The 21,216-nt window shown below is 51.5% G+C and overlaps 1 protein-coding gene across 2 annotated transcripts in view; it reads left to right on the forward strand.

Moving 5' to 3' along the window:
- Nucleotides 1-21,216, forward strand: part of CACNA1B (calcium voltage-gated channel subunit alpha1 B) — a 296,467-nt gene that overhangs the window by 100,786 nt on the left and 174,465 nt on the right. For both annotated transcript variants that reach the window (XM_063409328.1, XM_063409330.1), the window contains exons 4-6: nt 3,341-3,432; nt 5,712-5,864; nt 11,881-12,068. In XM_063409328.1, coding sequence (XP_063265398.1) covers nt 3,341-3,432; nt 5,712-5,864; nt 11,881-12,068 — 433 coding nt within the window. The remainder of the gene's footprint in view (nt 1-3,340; nt 3,433-5,711; nt 5,865-11,880; nt 12,069-21,216) is intronic.

A 21,216-nucleotide genomic window follows, 5' to 3' on the forward strand; every position in this document is an offset into this window, starting at 1 on the left:
TCACCCAAAATTGGATTTTTTTCTTTTTGTTTTTGCTTTGCCCAACCAATTTCCTCTTCTGGCACTGGGTCCCCCATCACCTCTGCTTTGTTCTCAGCTGTTGGCTGTGCAGCCAGGGATGCTCCAGCAGGATTTTGGGATGTGCTTGTCAGCTGGCTCCTTTGATCTCTCCATTTCTCTTATTTTTAAGGATGATTTCCCACTCATCCTGACCTAACTCACAGTGGCTTTTATGAGCTTTCAGAGGGAAAAAGTAAAACAAAGGTGGCACTTTGGCAAATGCCCCAGATGATGTTAATTAAGGTCTCCCCCTCACTGAGATGTTTTTCCAGGCACTTTAGGGCACTGGAATCCTGTAAATGAGCTTTGGTTTTGTAGGAGGAAAAGGCTCCATCCCCAGCCTGGCCCAGTTTCCCCTCCTGAGCTGCTTTGTTGTGCTCCAGCTGCTGCCCCTGGCTCCTTCCTGAGATCCTGAGGGTTCCTGGGATGGATGCTGACACCACAACACTTCTTAAAATCCTCAGGGCCTGCTGTGCCCTGGTTCCAGAGCTGGCACAGCCTGGCTGGGGCTGCAGAGCCGTGGGGGTGAGCAGGGAATGGCTGCAGGATCCAGCTCTGGCTGGAGCAGGACAAGTGCAGGATGCCCACGTGGGCTTCCTCAGCCTCTGCCTCACTGACCTGCAACATTCCCATGGGGGTTCAGCCCAGAGCTGCCCCTGAGCCCCTCTGGGGCTGCTGGAGAGAGTCCAGAGAGCTCCCAGGGCTGGGAGAGCTGGGGGCGCTCACCTGGAGAGGAGAAGGCTCCAGGGAGAGCTCAGAGCCCCTGGCAGGGCCTAAAGGGGCTCCAGGAAAGCTGGAGAGGGACTGGGGACAAGGGATGGAGGGACAGGACACAGGGAATGGCTTCCACTGCCAGAGGGCAGGGATGGACGGGAGATTGGGCAGGAATTCCTGGCTGTGAGGGCAATGAGGCCTTGGCACAGGGTGCCTAGAGAAACCCAAACCACTCCATGATTATTTTTTCCAGCTTTGTTTTGCCTTCAGGTGTTTTTTACCTCTCTAGACAACACCTGGGCTGTTTTGTTTTCCAAGAGTGGTGGATCCATGGGCAGAGGGAGCAAGGACAGCTCAGCCCTGCTGGGTGGTCTGTGATAACAGGGATATCACAGGGATATCTGGGATTGGGGTGGGACATGATGGAATCCGTGGAGCAGCTCTGCAGCCACCAGAGGCTGTGGCTCCAGGATGTGCAGGTTAACTGGGGGGTGACAGTGAAAATCGGAATTCATGAATTAAGTGGTCAAACCCAGGAGTTTTCCTGGGAAAGGGGCTTTGTGTGTGTTGCCAGAGTTGGAACAGTCTGGTTTTAACATCAAGCCCATTAGGAAGAAAATTCTGGAATGAAAACATCAACCCGCTGGAACATTTAGTGGCACTCATTCCCTCTTTGAATTTAAACCAGAGCAAGAAGGGCACGAAGAACCCTTTGAGCTGGTCCCAAGGCAGGGCTCTGCACAAATCCCTCCTGGCTCCCTGCAGACTGATGGTGCTGTTGGGAGCACCATCCAAGGTGCACCTTCAGGATTGTCTCCTCTCTGTGTTATTCCCACACTGCACAGGTCTATCAGTGAGCAATTCAGCTGTGAGGATGGAGGGAAGGGAGCAGAAGATGAAGTCATTGGCCTGGGTGCAGAAGATTAAATTAAAAGGCTCTGCATGGGCTGGTGCTTGGTTTAAATTGTCTCCTGTTGCTCGTGCTCCAACTGCATCCATGGAGCTGATGTCATGGGAATTTTAAGGTCGTGAAAATGTGGGAACAGGTGTTCTATAGAATAAATACTCAGCTCCCCAGGTCCTGGCTGGCTTTTGCCTCCTGCCATCCAAGATCCCAGCAGGTTTTTTTCCTGATCTCCAGCACCTCCTGCTGATGGAGTCTGGCCCTTTCCGCCCAGCTATGCTGAGCCTGCTCTTCCCTGGGCCAGGCTCAGTCACAGAGTTAAGGACAGGGATTTGTTCTGGGAGTGCTCCCTGCACTGCCACGGCCACATTCTGCACAGCTCAGGCTGCAATTTTGCAGCCCTGCTTTTCCTTGGGTTGGTTTTCATGGTGATCATTGCCGGGTGCTCAGCAGCCTGGGGGCAAGAAACTGCAGAAAAAGGGGTCCTGTTAGCAGGAAAGTGAGGAAAAAGGGCTCCTGTTATCAAAAAACTCAGGAAAAAGGGCTCCTGTTAACAAGAAAGTAAGGAAAAGGGGCTCCTGTTATCAAGAAATCCAGAGCAAAGAGCTCCTGTTATTGGGAAAGTGAGGATAGAGGGCTCCTGTTATAAAAACACTGAGCAAAAAGGGCTCCTCGTGTCAAGCAGCTGAGGGAAAAGGGCTCTTGTCAGCAAGAAAATGGGGAAAAAGAGCTCCTGTTGTCAAGAAAATGGGAAAAAAAGGGCTCATGTTGTAGGAAACTGAGGAAAAAGGGCCAAATTCTCATGGTCACTTAGTGGTGCAGTGGACGGAGGGCTGGTGGGAGGGTTTTGGGGTGGCTTGTGTCAGAATCAGATTTGTTCAGATTGGGAAAGCCCTCCAGGATGATCAAATCCCACCCTTAGATGAGCACAGGCCCAAATAAAGGATGTTTTTGCTGAAGCATCCCAGGAAGTGCTGCAGGAATGGATGGAGGTGGCTGTGCTGTGCTCTGTGGGGCAGGGCTGGCTCAGTGAGTTCTCATCATTGACTTGTGGACACTGGGACAATATTCCTTCCCTTGCTGTGTCCTAAACCAGGGAATCCATTTCATTTTCTGTGCAGAGCATCACACTTTTGAGACTCCTGCTGCTCTGGGGCTGGATTTCATGGTGTGTCAGACTCACACCCTGCTCTCTGCATGTTCTCCTCCAAGAGGACGCTCTGAACAAAAATTAATTTTGCACACAGAAAAGAAAGTTGAGCAGAAAATGCTTCAGGTGTTGGGAAATACCAGACATCAAATGGGGAGATTTGTGGATTTATTATAGGAAGTTCTGGCAGGTAATTTCCAGCGTAACTGGGAGATTCAGTTCCCTCTCTCTGTCTCCTTTTGGGCTGTGCTTTCCTGGGGCAGAGGGTGCAGCTCTTCAGTGGCCTGATGGTGCCCAGTGGCCCCACAAACAGGCAGAGATTGGGGATTTTCCTACAGCAGCCCTGGAGTTTGTGGGAATTAATTCCTTTCAGTGGACACAATCCCCACTGTGATCACAGGTACAGAACTTAAAGCAGCTCCAATATTCGCTGATTTTACACCACACTTACCCCTGCTTCAGAAAGAGGGATTTGCATTTAATCTGGGCTTTCCCCCCCTGTTTCCCTTCAGGATTCTGGCGACTGCTGGGACTGAATTTGACCTGCGGACCCTGCGCGCTGTGCGGGTGCTGCGGCCGCTGAAGCTGGTCTCGGGGATCCCAAGTGAGTGTGGTGACAGTGGCACAGCCCCAGGGCTCTGTGCATTTGGGGTGTTATTGCTTTTCTGAGCTGTATTTTCTCCCCCTGCCTCTTTGGGGTTGGTGGCTCCTGCCCTTGGCAGGGTCTGGTTGTCTCTGGTCACATTTTGTGCTCCTGAATCTGCAGGTGAGGGGCAGGGATTTGTCCAAGGACCCTTCTGCCTCTGGGGGTGAATGAATTCTCTGGGCTGTGAAGACCTGAGAGCTGAATTTGGCAGCTTTCAGGCTTTTCAGCTGGGATCTTCGGAGGGTTTTGATCAGCTGAGCATCCTGTGCTGGGGATTTTACCCTTTTAATAAGGGGGAGAAAATAAAGGGAAAGAGCAGGTGGGATCTGGCCTTGCCTACTCAATTTATGTATTTTATTTGTGAACCTGAAGGGTCTGAATGCTCCAGTGAGGAGCTGCTTCAGGCCCTGAAGCCACCCCAGTGCCCACACCGTGGCTTTCTGCCTTTTCATTTGTCACAGCCACAGCTGCCCTGCCCGCAGCAGGGATCACTTCCAGGAGCTCTTTCACTCCTGCGTGTGGAGCAGAGAGGTTTATACCCTGCAGCCAGAGCTGCTGGAAGGAGCTGCAGCACTGTGGGATGCTCTGGTGTTCTCTGAATTCACCTGGGGGCAATGACAGCACCAAAACCTCCTGAAATCAGGATCCATTTGTGGGCTTCAATGGGAATTCCCCCCCAGGACACATCCTTGGGAAGGTGGCATTTGTTAGCAGGGTCTCCAGCACAGAGATGCTCCTGGCTGTTATTTTCTGGACCTTCTGCCTGTGCCAGGTGTGGCAGTGACGGTCTGAGGATGTCACAGAGGGGAGGTGGCCCCTCAGAGCTGTCCCTGTCCTGCTGTGGGACACGTGTTCCCACCGGGGGCTGTGTCCTGCACCAGCACAACCTTTCCCCACAATAATTGCTCTCAGGTTTTTAGGGATGTGGTGAAAGTGGAATATTTTATCGTTTTTTTTCCCCTGTAGTAAATGCATAACCTTGAGGTGCAACCACCCACAAACATGGAATATTCTTCCCTTTTTTACCCTCGGCATTTTTCCTGTCAAAGAGACCTTGACGCTTTTTAAAATGTCTGTGCCCACCTCCATCTCCCTGGTGCTGTACAAGGTGACAAGACAAGGCTGAGCCTTCCTCCCCCACCCCTCAGGACAGGCCGCCATGGCAGCTGCTGCCCATCCCTGCAGGGTTTTGTGGTGTGCATCTGCAGGACGGTATCAGCCACCTCCATCTGCAGCTTCTCTCACCTTGTCTCCCCTGGTTTGACTGAAAATGAGTTCCCGGGCTGGTGGAGAAGCTGTGGATGGCCAGCCCTGGGTGTGTTTCTGCAGGGCAGGGTGTGAAGGGACAGCAGCCAGGCTGCCCTGTGTGCTGGGGGGCAGAGGCAGCTCCCGAGCAGCCCAGGACAGGGGGATCACATCCATCCACGGGTGCTGCTTCCCTCCTCCACTTTCAAACTCAGAGACAATATCAGGAGCTGGGAAATTCTCTCTTTGCCTTCACTCTGAGTTCCTCAGGACAGGTTTTCACTGCAGTCCAGATCCTGCCTGGTCTCTCCAAGTACCACCATAATCTTCTTCCAAAGAAACGCTTCAACCTCATGTGTATAGACACAAATTGGAATTTATTTTGGCAAATATCTGTAAGAGACCCTGGCACAGCCAAATAATTGTATTAGCTGAGGTTTAATCTCCTGCTATGGTCTCACTTCCATCTCAGTACAGTCAGATAATAACAGTAATAACAATTTAGCACCAATTTCTTAATTACCACTGAGTCCAGCCACTGTGTGGATTTGGTGGGATAAAGCTGACACTCCCAGCATGTCTGTGGAGAAGAGAGAATAAACTTTTCCTCCCCCTGCTCCACACCACACTGGCTTGCTTGGCCCTTAGATGTCCTGGATAGAGTCCAAAGCTGCCCCTCAATTGCTCCAAGGGCCTGGTTCAGCTCCAGGCTGAGTCTTGGGACTCCAGCAGCTTCAGGAAAAATCCTTTGACTGAAGCTTAACAAACCCCTGGATCTGTCACCTGAAGAGAAGACACCAGAAAAGCATGACCCTTAACTCCCTCTCCTGCTCTCATGGCAGGGAATGGTTTTGTAGCACCCTGGCAAATGCAGCATTGCTTGGTATTGCCAATCCTAAATTGTCCCTTGGACAGCCCCTTTCTCCCACCTTCTCTCCGCTGCCAAGGCCCTGTTTTCCTGCCCTCCCTGAGGTGTTTTTGTGTCCCCACAGGCCTGCAGGTTGTCCTCAAGTCCATCATGAAGGCCATGGTGCCCTTGCTGCAGATTGGGCTGCTTCTCTTCTTCGCCATCGTGATGTTTGCCATCATCGGGCTGGAGTTCTACATGGGCAAATTCCACAAAACCTGCTTTTCCAACGAGACAGGTGAGCCCTGGCCCTGGGACCTTTCTCTCCTGCTTCTGTGTTGCTTTTCCTTTTGCCTCTTCCACATTTCCTGCATTCTCTCCCTCTTTCCCACGCATTCTAAGAGTTAACAGAATTTTGTGCCCGCCGTACAGGGTCTGGGGCAGATTTTCCTCTCTCTGATGCCACTGGGCTGCTCCCAGTCTGCCCAAGAGGGAGATGAGAGTTCTTAGGGCTTCCTATCCCAAAAGAATTCCTTCAGAGCAGAAGCACAGAACCAAATTCCTGTTGTTTCATAGTAATTAATGGCTGACTTTCCTGGGAAGGTTTCAGGGCAAACTTTGGTGGAATAGTAAAAGATTGAAAAGTCTGTGAGCAACCAAAAAATACAGGGACAATAGATGGGAGGCAAGGAGTCCTTTGATGGAAAAAAGGGTAAAAGTGACCTTCAGAGAAGGGAAATTGGGCACTGAGGAGTAAATGATGGACTGTGACTGAGTGAAGATGGAGGTGGAGAAGGATGATCCCAGAGATTCTTGGCTGGGAGCAGCTGTGTCAAATCATGGAATCATGGAATGGTTTGGGCTGGGAGGGACCTTAAAGATCATCTCATTCCACCTTGTTCCTTTATAGTGGTGTTAATATACGTTTGTTATCTGATAACACACATTAAAATGTTCTTGTCTCCAAACCATTGCATTTTAAGGTGCAATTGACTTTCTTTAAAACACAGCCTTGTATTTTCAGTCATTATCACTAATAGGTCATAATATTGATTTATTTCCATGCAATCCAGTGGAAATAAAACAACATCCCTGCCAAATCTCTGGGCATCCTTCACAGTGCTTTCTGATGGGAGCAGTGTAACACACTGAGTGTGCAGAGAGATTTGCAAAGGGAATTCTTGCTCGTGTTCCTGTGCAATGCTGCAGAAACATAGCACAGGTTGTGAAGGAGAGTTGGGAGTTGTGACTTGTGAGAAAATCCTGGCGATTCCTGGAGGAAATGAGGCTTTGGAGTGGATTTGTAGGAGGGAAAAGTCTCTTTGTGGGTGGTGTGGCCCCTGCGAGGGGCTGTGGCAGTGCTGACAGGGGACAGGGACAGCAGTGACAGGATGGGTGTGGAGGAGGCAGCAGAGCCCGTGCTGAGGCGTGGGGAGGATGAAACCGTGAGCAGGTTGGGGGTTTCCAGGAGCATTTTCAGGTTGTTTGTGCATCCTTTGTGTGCAGGAGGCAGCTGCAGGCAGAGCCCGAGGCTCTCCCTCAGGCCTGGCACCTGCCTAGGGAAGATTTTCTTTCCTGCCTAGAAACAGAAGGGAAAAGGCAATCACCACCCCAAATCCTGTGTGCCCCCTGCAGACTCACCTCTGCCATCAGTGGTGACCAAAAGATTCTGTGCCAGCTTTGGGTGCTGCAAAACCCTTTTCTTACCCAGAGACGGGGCTCCTGAGAGGTGTTTTAAAGACTTTTATTCCATTTTCAGTCTCATGAGAAGGGTGAGATGGTGGAGGTGTTACAATTCACACTATCACAATCAGAAGCCAAACCATTTCCTAACTACAATCCATTATAAGCGTTTTTTGGCCCATCAGCTTTTGCCACGCCATGCTGCCTAATGCTTCTAAAATAATCATCTATTAAAATATCCCATGTGGGTCTAGCTACAACACATCTTTCATAGTTCTATTTCTCCAGAATATCTAGTCTATTTGCAAGGCCATCATTTGAAACATTTCCAGTTCCATTTCTCTCTCAATGTCTGTCCCATCCCATGGCCTTTCTCAGTCAGCACACTTTATCTCAAAGTTTGCACACAGATGCACAGGACTGTGTGAGCCTTCTGCCAGGCTTGGAGAATTCTCTACTGTTAGAATGCTAGAAAGTGAGATTTAATATTTTGGTAGATAGTAATGGGCATGAGTCAAGGTGGATGGGTTTGAGTGTTGTCTACGTCCTTCTTCCTTCTTCTTCATGGGTTTGGGTGGTTTTCTGTAACTGGGTGAAAAAGGCCTGTATTGCAGGCCTTGGGTGGTCATTATTGGGTCAAAAGTATAAAGAATATAGGTTATTATTGTTGTTAATCTTGTTATTGGGTATTTGGTGCTTAAATAACCCTCAAGGAGTTAGAAGCTCTCCATTTTACCTTCGTTTTCTAAAAGCTCATGGTGCATGACTGTAAATACTGTAAATAGATAAGAGATAATAAACACTGCTATCATTACGATTTGGGATGGCAAAGCAATGATAGGAGACCCCGAGCCTTCATCAGAGGGCATTGCAGAGAAGGTTTATTACCGATTCTTTTTATACAGCACTTCGGTGCAATGAGTATGATTGGTCATTTAGAGCTTCTTTGTAAACACCTTTGCCAGTGAACAAGTCAGACAAACACCACCTGCTAAGGGTTCTTCACCTCCCAAGGATTGTTTGGATTCCTCCTCAGGATTTTCCCAGGCCAGAACGAGAGAGTTGCTCTCTTGTCTTTCCCACAGACTTAAGCCAGTGCCTGAAGCCTAAAATCTGACCACTGTCAGTTCCCACACATTCCAGGCCCAAACTTGGGTTTTCTGTGTCTCTACCCTGACCTTGGTAAAGGAAGAGAAGAACCCAAAGCTGTTACACTCTACAAATCCCCTTCCCACCTCTGGGGACTGAGGACAGGTTTTTGTCACGGGTGCAGGTTTTTGTCACGGATGCAGGTTTTTGTCACCGGTGGTGCCGCGTGGCAGCGCCTCTTGCTGCCTGGGCTGTTCCAGCCCGGAGCTGGGGGCTCTGCTGCATTTCAGAGCTCTCAGCAGGCAGGGGAAGGTGCCTGTGCCCCCTCCCTCCGTGCTCTGAGCTGGCTCTGGGTGAGCTCTGAGGATCTGTTCCAGCTGCCGGGCGGGAAATGGTGTTTCTGGAAAGGGCAGTGGGGGGAGGTTTCCTGGCACTGCCTCCCCTGGGAGCAGAGCAGCAGAGCAAGCCACAAAGCTTTTTAAACCCTAAGTGCTCCTCATCTCCACAGAGGTGCATTAAGGAGCCCGGGCAGAGACCACGGCTCCAAACCGGCCTGAGGGTGGAAATGTGAACTCATTAAATAAAGAGATGCCTCTGGCAGGGGGTGGAAAATGGGAGGAGGGAAAGCTGCTCGTGCTCCTTTCTGCTCCAAATCCCCAGAGCGAGCAAACCCCTGGGGTTTTTCCTGGAATCAGGAGCCAGAGGTACCAACTGTGCATCATGAGGGGACCAGGCAGAGGTGTAGGCTCTAAATGTTGGCTCTGCTGAGCCAACCTGGGCAGGGCAGTGCTGAACTGCAGCACAAAGGGGTGCTGGGCACCAAAATATGGCCAAAGGGTTATCCAAGGCCTTTCCCCTTCAGCCTGACTGTTCTGACTGGAAATGTCATTATTTTAATGAAAACTGGGTAAAACTCAATGGCAGTGCATGCTCCAGTCTTGTTTCCCTCTCCCTGCACCTCCTTGCTGTCCTGTTCTGCTGACACAGGATTATTTTGAAGCACCTGACCCAGCCCAAATGCCCCAAAGCTGCTCCAAGACAGAAGGGCACCACATTTATTTCCTGTTTTTCCTTGAGTTTCCCCCTTTCTCTGTCTTCTCCAGCCATGAGGAGTAAGGGCCAGTTCTGGTCACTGCTTTAAAAAGGAGAAGATCCCCCACCCACCCCTTTGTGGTAGCTGTGCACTGCATTTTCAGAGAATTGCCTGGCAGCAAAAGGCCAGACCGAGATGAAACTGGATCCTCTTTCAATGCAGGCTCACAAACGGTCAGCAGGAGCCAGCTTTGGCATTTTCTTCTCTCCCCAGGCCCTTGTGAGAGCCTGTGGTGACCCATCTGGGAGCTGGAGGTTTGCCCTGCTCCGAGGGGTTGAGTCAACAGGAAAGTGTCCCATATATATTTATATATATCCACACACACTTAGATCCTGCTCCACGGTCACAATTTTGCTTTCCTCCTGCAGGCTTTGCTCCGTGGAATGATTATTCCTAATTCTTGTTAGCGCTGCTCCTGCTTTTCCCCCTGGTGGGTTGGATTTTGTGCCGTTTGCTGCTCCATTACCATAACGTGTCCCTTTGAAAACCCTTTAATGCTTCCCCAGTCCCAGCTCTCTAAACTGGGATATTGCTTGGGATGTTTGCTTACTCTGAAAACCCAGCACTGGAGCTTTCCAACCTGCACCCAGCTGAGCCTGGAAGGTGCTGTGCACCCTCCTGGCCATTCCTGGTGGTCCCTCCCTGACAGATTTTCCACCTTGGCCTTCTCTGGCTCTGCAGTGAAACTCAGCCGAGAAGCACCATCCCACATGGGTCCTTTCCCTCCCTTTGGAGCAAAAATGTGGATTTGTGGAGGAGCTGGAGTCCTTACAGTGCTGGGGCTCCTCATGGAGCTGTGCTCAAACATCTGGACCTGGGTAGTTTTGGGGCAGTCCAGGGTTGGCACTAGCGCAGGAGGTGTCCTTTTGCTTTAATGTTATAGAGCAAATATTTAGCACTTTGAGGGTGTTTGAAGCATGTGCCATTCCCAAAGCTCTGCTCTTAGCACTGTTGGCTGTATTTTTTGTGGTGTTGCTTTATTTTGGGTTTTTGGTGGGGGTTTTTTGTGTGTGTGTTTTTTCCGTGCTGCTCTTACACCATTTCCAGGCCTCTCAGATGCACTGAGCTGTCATGAGGCAGAAATGATTTGCAGTTTGGAAGCCTCTCCTCCTGGGTAACAAGTGGCAAGACAAGAGGATAAGGCCTCAAGTTGAGACAGGGGAGGTTTAGACTGGAGAGGAGGGGAAATTTCCTCCCTGAAGGGTGGTCAGACATTGGAAGGGGCTGCTCAGGGGGGAGTCCCCATCCCTGGAAGTGCTCAAAAGCAATTTTTGTGTGTGGCACCTGGGGACACGCCTCAGTGGTGCTGGGCTGATGTAGCTGTGGAGTTGAAGACAGGGGTGTGATATATACACGGTGAGGATTATGTGGCAGCAGCTTTGATTATTGTTTGGCAGCTTTTTTTATAGGGTTTTTTAATTTTTTTGCTCTTACAGACATGATTGGTTAGGGGTTTTACCTTCCCTTAGTGCACTGGTTAATGACATGGGTGTCTTTGTGCTTTATAGGGGTTGGTTGAGGGCTTTTGACTGGGTTTGGATCTATTTCAAGCCAGGCTGGTTGAGCTGGTATCTGTTAAACGAAATAATCTATACAGATATAGTCCAGCTGTATCTGTTGTAGGTGGATGGTTGCACTTGATGATCTTAGAGGGCTTTTCCAACCTAAAAATTCCACGATGTGAGATGGGAAACTACAAATTTGGGGCCCTTCAGGGATGGCTCTGCCTCACCCTCCACTGACCCACGTCTCACAGCCCAGCGGTGTGGAAATGATTACAGGGGCACAACAACTTTTCCATGTCCATGGCTGTGCAAAGAAACCCAAAATGTGAATTTAATCCTTGCAGTGGTGCCAGGAGGGTGCAGCAGCACCAGACAGAAACTTCTCGGGATGGTTTCAGTCAGAAATTTCTCAGGATGGTTCCAAGCAGGAAGATTTCAGGATGGTTTCAGTTAGGAACTTTTCAGCATGGTTCCAATAAGGAACTTTTCAGGATGGTTCCATTCAGGGACTTTTCAGGATGGTTCCAATAAGGAAATTTTCAGGATGGTTCCATTCAGGGACTTTTCAGGATGGTTCCAATAAGGAAATTTTCAGGATGGTTTCAATCAGGAACTTTTCAGGATGGTGCCAATCAGGAACTTTTCAGAATATTTCAGTCAGAAATTTCTCAGGATGGTTCCAGTCAGGAAATTTTCAGGATGGTTTCAGTCAGAAATTTCTCAGGATGGTTCCAGTCAGGAAGGTTTCAGGATGGTTCCAAGCAGGAAATTTTCAGGATATTTCCAATAAGGAACTTTTCAGGATGTTTCCAATAAGGAGCTTTTCAGGATGGTTCCAATAAGGAAATTTTCAGGATGATTCCAATAAGGAACTTTTCAGGATGGTTTCAGTTTGTAACTTTTTGGGATGGTTTCAGTCAGTAACTTCTCTTCCCTCCCTGCAGGCGAGGAGGTGGGGGATTTTCCCTGTGGAGAGGAGCCTCCTGCCAGGCAGTGTGAGAGCGGCACCACGTGCAGGGAGTACTGGCAGGGCCCCAACTACGGCATCACCAACTTCGACAACATCCTCTTCGCCGTGCTCACCGTCTTCCAGTGCATCACCATGGAGGGCTGGACCGACATCCTCTACAACGTGAGTCCTCTGCTGGGGCTGGGGCTGCTGCATGGGAAGAAATGGTTCTGGAAGATAAAAGTCATTTTGTTAGAGTGGTTTTTCACCTCCCGAACCCCTGCTTTTCTGGAGGATTGTTCCTGTTTTCCTGGTTGAATCTGTGGTGCTTGGAGGCTGCAGGGCTGCCCAGATGCAATGGGATGTGTGGTGGCCGTGGGGTGGGGGCAGTGCTGGTGTCACCCCGAGGTGCTCCTGTGGGTGAGCAGGAGCAGGTTCTCACTATGCCTCCCAAAAAATCCAAATTGTACAAAATTGGGTGGCAAACCCAGAAGCTCCTTAAAATTTTGTACCTGGAGGTTTCCTCTCCTGACTGGGTTGTCAGTCAAGCACTCCCTTGTTGATCAAGCTTGTAACACTGAGCTCCAGTGCTGGTTTTGGTTAGTCCAGTCCAGTTTTACAGAGCCCACTCACCTTCACCCCTGGCATGACTCTGTGGGTGCAGAGAAGATGCTCCAGGCTGAATTTCCCTGCCTCCTGCAAGGCAGTACCACGACTGGCACAACCTCTGGGCTGGTCTGTTTTGCTCTTCCCAATTTTACAAACAGCAGGACGATTTCCCCCAGCCTCTGCTGCCTTCCAGGCAGTGCAATGCTCTCATTTGAGGATGTAGTTGATGTGGAAATATCCCCAAGTCAGGCATTACTGGTGTCCTCAGCCCTTTTCCCTGGCTGCAGGGTTGATGCTGTGCCCAGTTTTCTTCATCACAGACTCCAGAGTCGTGCTGGGCCCTTTCAGTCCTTCCTGGGAGGGCTCCTGTAGCAACAGGAAAGGATTATCCTCAGTGAATTGCCAGCTACTCAGAATTCTGCTGAGTTTGGAGCCAATAAATCTGATTTATTCCCTTCTCCTTCTGTTGCTCAGTTCCTCCATTTATTCCCAGTCTCCGACCACTTTAAGCCATCTCCAGAAGATTTCCCACCGCATTTCCCCCCTCACCCTAAAGCTTCACCACACCAGCAGTTTCTCCCCTTCTCATTCAGCATTCCTGCTCCTTCCTCCTGGTGCCAAGTGTTGTAAGAAGAGCCCATTAGCATCCTGGCTGGAATTGATTAATCAATACGTGGTGTATGAGATCATCTTCTCCCAACCTGCCTCTCGTACCACACGCAAAACCCTGAGCTTACTCTGGGGGTATTGATTTTGGGGGTTGCTTCGAAGCTGTTGCAGTCTCATTCCAGGTACCCATGAATTGGGAGCAGGTACCTGGAGCAGCGGCAGAGTTGGATTTGTTGTGCCTGAGACCCCAGCTCGGGGTTTGGTGCTTGGATCTGGCAGATCTGAGGGGCTCTGGGTGTTCTCATTGAGGGCAGGGTGAGAGGTTTGTGCTGTACCATGGACACTCAGCAGAAGTACGTGATGCCAAGAGCCATCCCTGCCAGCTGTCCCTTGTCCCTGAGGGCTGTCAGCCCCTCCCTGTGCTGCTCTGCTGAGGACCTGGCTGTGCTTTTGCAGGTTGGAATCAGAGAGGAGCTGTGGGTGGAGAAGATCCACTCTGTGCAGCCCTCAGCCTTTTCACAGCTTCAGTCATGTGCTGTTTTGTGGCCACTTGTTTTTTGGTTTGGCGTCTTCTGTGCCTACTCCAAGTTCATCAAACTGAAAGAGGAGACAAAAACCCAAATTACACTGCAGCAGTGACTGAAAATCCTCTGTGGGGTGTTTGTGGATGCATTGTCAGGCTGTGCACAGGGAACAGAAGTGAAGTCACAGAATCATAGGATGGTCTGGATTGGGAGGGACCTTAAATCCCATCCAGTGCTACCTCCTGCCATGGGCAGGGACGCCTCCACTGTCCCAGGCTGCTCCCAGCCCTGCCCTGCCCAGCCTGGCCTTGGGCACTGCCAGGGATCCAGGGGCAGCCACAGCTGCTCTGGGCACCCTGTGCCAGGGCCTGCCACCCTCACAGGGGAGAATTTCTCCCCAGTATCCCATCTAACTCTGCTCTCTTTCACTTTGAAGTCATTGCCCACATAAAAAATCCCTCTCCTTCCCTTTCACAAGTTCCCTTTGCCCCTGGCAGGGGCTCTGAGCTCTCCCTGGAGCCTTCTCTTCTCCAGGTGAGCTCCCCCAGCTCTGCCAGCCTGGCTCCAGAGCAGAGGGGCTCCAGCCCTTGGGGCAGCCCCGTGGCCTCCTCTGGACTGGCTCCAGCAGCTCCAGGTCCTCCTGATGTTGAGGACCCCAGACCTGGACACAGAACCCCAAATGGGGTCCCACAAGGGCAGGAGAGAGAGGGGGAATCATCCCCCTCATCCTGGCTACTCCTCTGTAGATGGACTCCATCCATCCTGCTCCAGGCAGTCCAGGGATGCTGCAGCCTGATCCCTGCTGCACCCAGGCCAGGAAGAATCTGGAAGATGTTTCCCCTTGCATGCAGGACTGGTAGAGTAAGTGAACACACGCTGAGACTTAGACAAAGGGGGAGTGTCAGAGGTTATTCCTTGTTCAGGGAGCTCTGATTCACCAACTGAGTTCTCCACTGCTGAGGAAAATGGGTTTTTGTCTGGAAAATTTTATCAGAAGTTTCCCTGTCAGCCCCAGGCTCCGGACTCCTCCAGGAGAGCAGCATTCCCCTGATGCAGGATACTCATCAGAGCTGAGCTGTGGACCTACTTTTAATCTTTTGCTTAATTAAGATTTGCAAAAGGCTGTGGGACTACGGGAGGCAAGATGTGGTTTGTGTAAACTGTGATTAAGCATTAGTAAGAAGAAAGGCTGGAGCTTTTTTCTCCTGCTAACTCGTGAAAGCAGGGAAAAACACACAGTTCTGCTGCCCCCAACATAACGAGGACATGGGGCTGTGGGAGCAAGGCCACGGGGTGGGGGATAGAGCACCTCCCCTATGGACACAAGACACAGCAGAGGTCGTGTGGAGACCTCAGAGCCCCTGCCAGGGCCTGAAGGGGTTCCAGGAGAGCTGGAGAGGGACTGGGGACAAGGGATGGAGGGACAGGACACAGGGAATGGCTTCAGTCTGACAGAGAGTGGGGTTAGGTGGGATGTTGGGGGGGAATTGTTCCCTGGGAGGGTGGGCAGGCCCTGGCACAGGGTGCCCAGAGCAGCTGTGGCTGCCCCTGGATCCCTGGCAGTGCCCAAGGCCAGGTTGGACATTGGAGCTTGGAGCAGCCTGGGACAGTGGGAGGTGTCCCTGCCATGGCAGGGGATGGGATGAGATGAGATTTAAGGTCCCTTCCAACCCAAATCTGTGATTCTATAAAAGCTGCTCCTCCTCAGGCTTAGCTGAGCCCTTCCTTCACCCCTCCCCGAGTGTGCCAGCACAGGCTGGCTCTGGCTGGGGTAGATTTGTCCCCCTGGTTGTCCGACCCCCTCCCTCACTGCTGCTGAAGCAGCCAGCCCTGCTGGGATCCCAGTGCTGCCAGGCAGTCTGGCCTGAGACCCCTTAGGGGAAGGCTGAGGTTACAACTCCCTCCGTAATGGCCCCTCCGTTTCCTGGGCTGGATTGATTGTCCTGCATCATCAGGGCTTTGTCATCCCTCCCCTCCTCCTGCTGGGCTGTGCTGGGGCTCCTCAGGGCAGCGGGGTTTTGGTGTGTGGTGATGCCAGGGATCCGTCACTGGCTGGGATTTGCTTCACCAGCTCAGCACTAATTGAAATCTGGGAGGCTTTCAGCTATCAAAAATTGAAATCTGGGAGGCTTTTCAATCTCTCTGTCCTGAAAGCAGATTGGTGGCTGAAGAAGTTGGTCTGTGGTGGCACTGGGCAGACGGAGGAGTTTGGTGTCAGGGGAGCTCAGGAATGAGGGATTGGGGTTTGGTGGCTCGGCTCAGGCCTGCCCAAAGCCAGGGTGTGTTGGGAGGGATTGTTCAGCCATTCCCAAAGGACTGAGGTGACTTCACAGGTGGTCCAGATCCAGCTTTCCTGCAGGTTTAGAAATTCACAGCATCAAAGGCTTCAGCACAGCCTTTGCAGTCGGAAATCTACCTTGGAAATATTCACTCCTTGTCCTGTGATAAACTGAGGAATTAGGAGAGCAAGAAGAAAGCAAGTTCACAAATCTCAGCCCGTTTTTTCCTTGCTGATCCAGTGTTTATACTTTCAGAGGCTTTTCCTTTTAATTGGGGCCCATGAAAGCTTTCTAGCAAGGCTTTATCCTGGAGGTGATTTATGCTTGGAGCAAAGAGGCTGAATCATCAGTAGGGTGAAATTCTTCAGTTATAAACTGGGGAAAAGACCTTCCTGCCTCAGCAGCACAAAAGCACTGGAACAATGACTGCAACCAAGCTCCCCTGGGAGCTGCAGCTTTGTCTCAGCCCTGGCTTGTTTGTGCTCAAAGTGCCCAGGGAGCAACAGGTGATTTAGGAATTTGGGGATGGGGAAGAACGTTTTCTCCAGCAAATGGAGCACCCCCTGCTAATCTCAAGCTTCAGCATCATCTGGGAATGCACTAAAGTAACCCAACTGTTTTCCTCGGGGGGGGAGCCCAGTGACCAGGAGTTCAGTCCAACCCAGTGCAGACAGGTCAGAGACCCCTCGAGCACAGGCAGAGCATTTTCTGGACCATGAAACTGGGGAAGGATCTGCTCCAGCAGCAGCTCCCTGTGTGGGGCAGTGCTGCTCAGGGGCCACATGCCCTAGACCTGACTTTGACCTAGACCTGGCCCAGCCCAGTGCCAGGCTGGTGACAGGATTTGTGTCTCCGCAGGGTGGATTCAGCTTTTCCTGGGTTGATGCAGCTGTTTTGCATCTGGTGCTGGGGCAGGCTCTGCTCTGGGCTCTCTGCCTCAGCGTGGCCCTTTGAGCTTGTGGGGTTCACCTGGAGCGTCCCCCTGGCCTTGGGGTGACATGGGACACCGCAGGTTGCTGCTGAGGTGGGGACACCAAGGACCCACTGAGCTCATGCCTGAGGTAGCTGGTGCTTGGATCAGCCCTTAGGGCTGTTCTGTGAATTTATTCATTATCCCCGTGAAGTGGATATGCCAAGTATTGCTAACTTTGTTATCGTGCTCTGACAATCAGCAGGGGCTGCTGGAGCTGGGGGATGAGGGTGCTGCTGAGGGAGAATATTTCCAGTGATGGACTCCAAGGGCAGAGTCTGGGTGAAGGAATCCGTGTGCTGGGGTGGGAGGAAACCATGCCATGGCTCAGCAGGAGAAGCCGTGGTGCCCTGGGATCTGAGTCCTCCTGAGCCCTGTTTTCCCTCCAGACCTAGCTTTCAAATTAAGATAATTTCTGGACCATTTCAGATCCCCTTGTTTACGTGCTTGGTGTTTGTGAATGACAATGATTCATCCTTGCTAATATGGGCTCTGTGGAGGTGGAAAAGCTTTGAAAGAGGCAATAGCACAGCTCTGGTTTCCTTTTCTGGGCAGTAATTCCCAGTTTTGCCCATGCAAGAACCTTATTATCCATCATCAAACCCTCCACTGCTTGCCATGGGAAGCTCCCGTTGTTTTGCAAAGTGAGAAAAGCCTGAAAGCTTTTGTGCCTGCCCATGAATTCCTCAATTAAAATCATTCTTTTGCTAGGCTGAGTCTAAGCATTCCTTACAAAGAGGAACCAGCTGGGAGCCTTCGTGAGGGAGCTGCTGTGGACAGCTTTCCCTGGGATCCTCAGTGGATTGGGGAGGGGCTGGGGCTCCTTGCTGTCCTTCAGAGCCAGGTTTGCTCTGCTCTGTTCCCTCCAAGGAATTGGAAATCGCGTTTGTGGTCCCAGAAATTCATGGGTGAAACCTGCTCCACGTGGAGCTGTCAGAACCCTCAGTGCTGCCTTTCAGTGAGCTGGGCTCTCACCTTTCATCTTTCTTCTCCAGGAGTTCAAAGCTCCACGCTGGAATTTGCTTTGCAAAGCAGGGGCTCCTTGCAGGAGAGGAGAAATGTCAAAGTGCACCCTCGCTCTCTTTTGATCTTAATGGCAAGAGATTTTCATGTTTCTTCTATTTCCTACTGACAAATATTACTGTCCAGTGGGTCTCCCAACACTGTGGGCTGGGCCTAACCTAATATGCTTGTGAGGAGGGATGAACAGTTCAAACAAGATAAAAATCTTAAATTTAAACCCTTAAATTGGATCCCAACTGGAACTTTACCCTCCCTGAATTAAAATAGCTTACGATTCACTCAGTATTTTTCATTCCTTTTTGTGTCTTTGAATTTCTGTATTCCTAAGAAGAGACAGAAGTGAAAGGCTGGGATGTAATTGTTGTTCCATTTCCAGCCCAGAGGTGGTTTTGTTGGTGGGATGGTGTTGGGGCTGTAGAGATTCTGTTGTCCCAGTTTGGAGAGCTCACATGAGTCTTTTTGGGGTGTTTCATGGAATCATGGGATGGTTGGGTTGGAAGGGGCCTTAGAACTCATCTCATTTCACCTCCACCATGGGCAGGGACCCCTCCCACTGTCCCAGGCTGCTCCAAGACCCATCCAACCTGGCCTTGGGCACTGCCAGGGATCCAGGGGCAGCCACAGCTGCTCTGGGCACCCTGTGCCAGAGGAAGGTTTATTTATGAAGATCAAACCTGTGACTCTTGGTCTCCATCACTCAGAGTGTGTGGTGGACCCAAGGTGATGTTCCTCAGGAGGAGTTTGGGTGTGAGCAGCACTGGGTACCTGCACCAGAAGATGATTCCCTGAGCAAAGCCCCCCAGGGAGGTGGTGTGAGGGTGCAGTTTGGATCTGCTCCAGAAAACAGAAAGGAAATAAATAACACAAAGCAGATCCCCTCATCTCAGGCTTGGATGAAGGTTCCTCTTTGCTCCCTGGCTGCTCATGAGGTTCCTCAGGGCTCAAGAACCTCCACCCTTTAAGCACCTCTGAAACCTGCCTGGGGCTTAAGGGTTACTTAAGTGTCGTTTTGCTGACCCTTGGCTCAGATTGTGGTTTCCTGGGAGGGTTTGCACTTGTCTTTGCTTGTGGAGGCTGTCACAGCTGATTTGGTGGCACAGTGACTGCTCCGGCAGAGCCTGGGGGACTCTGCAGGTGGCACTGGAATTTCTCTGTGGCACTGGTGGCACTGGAATCGCTCCTGCCTCCTCATACCACTGATGAGCAGTTGGGCTGCTCTCTGTTAGAATGATCTGAAGCCAATGCACTAACTCACAGCCCCACAATTGCTGAATACTGAGAGGAGTGAGAAGAAATGTTGTGTTTGCAACGATGTCTGTGTGTCCTGGGGCTGGCAGCACCGGTGTCTGTGTGTCAGCAGTGGTGTCTGTGTGTCCTGGGGCTGGCAGCACCGGTGTCTGTGTGTCAGCAGTGGTGTCTGTGTGTCAGCACTGGTGTCTGTGTGTCAGCACTGGTGTCTGTGTGTCAGCAGTGGTGTCTGTGTGTCCTGGGGCTGGCAGCACTGGTGTCTGTGTGTCAGCAGTGGTGTCTGTGTGTCCTGGGGCTGGCAGCACTGGTGTCTGTGTGTCAGCAGTGGTGTCTGTGTGTCCTGGGGCTGGCAGCACTGGTGTCTGTGTGTCAGCAGTGGTGTCTGTGTGTCCTGGGGCTGGCAGCACCGGTGTCTGTGTGTCAGCACTGGTGTCTGTGTGTCAGCACTGGTGTCTGTGTGTCAGCAGTGGTGTCTGTGTGTCCTGGGGCTGGCAGCAGTGCTGTGAGGAGGTTTAGGGTGAGTTCAGTCTCCTACAATCACTCTCTGTGCACGATCAGCTCTCCTTGTGAATAAATATTGAGAAGCAAAGCTGTTTAACCAGCAAAAGTGGAGCAGGCAGCAAAAGGAAAAGCTGCTGAAGGGTTTTCCTTACATTAACAGGGAAAATAAGCACAAGGAGAGGCTTTGCTCTGCCCCTCTGAACCCCACAGCACATTTCTGACAGGGTTCCTTTGCTGCCCCTGCATTCCCTGTGGTGTCCAGGGATCAAGATTTGCTCCAGGTGAATGTGGGGTGTCAGAATCCAGGGCTGGAAGTGACAGAACTGGGAAAACAGAGCTGGGGGCTGTGCCAGGCTTGGCATTGAGAGCTGCACCAGAGCAACCTGAGAACGAGGGTGCTCTGCTTGCCCTGGGACACAGCTCAGGATTCAGCTGGGTCTTTGCAGAGGTGGGGATCAGAGAATCCCAGCTGAAAGGATGGCCAGGAGCATCCAGTCCAGGACTGCCCAGGGCACCCCAACAATCCCACCCTGGGCATCCCTGGGAGTTGGCAGTGGGGACAAATGTGCCTTTTCCCCAGGGTGGGGAGCTGGCCTGCCTCCTGTGGCCCCAGTTCTGCCAGGGAGGAACACAGCCTGGGATTGAATCACTGCCTGGTTGGGGGACAGGATCTCTGCTTGCTGAAAAGGGATGGGAAACTCAACTGGTGCTGCATGAACTCAGAGAATCAGAGAATCACAGAATATCCTGAGCTGAAGGGACCCACAGGATCACCCAGCCCAGCCCCTGTCCCTGCACAGACCCCACCAGCCCCACCCTGGGCATCCCTGGCAGCGCTGTCCAAAGGCTCCTGGAGCTGTGGCAGCCTCGGGGCCGTGCCCATTCCCTGGGGAGCCTGGGCAGTGCCAGCACCTCTGGGGGAATCCAAAAACGGAGCACATGTGGTAAGGGAGGAGCCAAGAGATGAAAAATGAATGCTGAAACATGCAATGCCCACAGGTGTGTGAAGGAATGTCACCATGGTTTTGTCTGCAGCAGAGCCTGCTCTGATCTCTCAGCTTCACAGAGCATCTCAGAGCCAGGAGCTCACAGCATCTGCTCACAGCTGGGCCACAGATTTAGTGTAAAACCCCCCACAGCCCTGACCCAGGAGAGGTTACCCTTGGGACTCGATGCTCACCAGTGCTGAACTTCTCTTGTCACTGTGCATTTGCTCCAGGGCTGTGCTGGGGACAGAGCCAGCGGGGCACGTGTCACATGCTGGTGTCACCTACCCGTGATGGAGATGGGACTGAGCTCCTGGGCTGTGCCACGCTGGAATTGTGCTGTCTCTTTCTCCCTGCAGCTTCACAGAGAAGAGAAGAATCTCCTAATGCTGTTAGTGCTCAATTGCACTCACTATCGAGTTAGGGTGATTTGAATTTGCTAATAAGAACCAGCCACCTTCAGCGTGCACATGAATGATAATTCCCAGCCTGGAGCTGTGGGGTTAATGTTGATTCTGTTGATTTTGTGGCTCAGTATCACCAATCATCTGCAGGAAAGTAGGGCAGTGATGGCAGAGTTTG

The sequence above is a fragment of the Prinia subflava genome, chromosome 12, assembly GCF_021018805.1.
Source record: "Prinia subflava isolate CZ2003 ecotype Zambia chromosome 12, Cam_Psub_1.2, whole genome shotgun sequence".
Taxonomy (NCBI): Eukaryota; Metazoa; Chordata; class Aves; order Passeriformes; family Cisticolidae; genus Prinia; species Prinia subflava.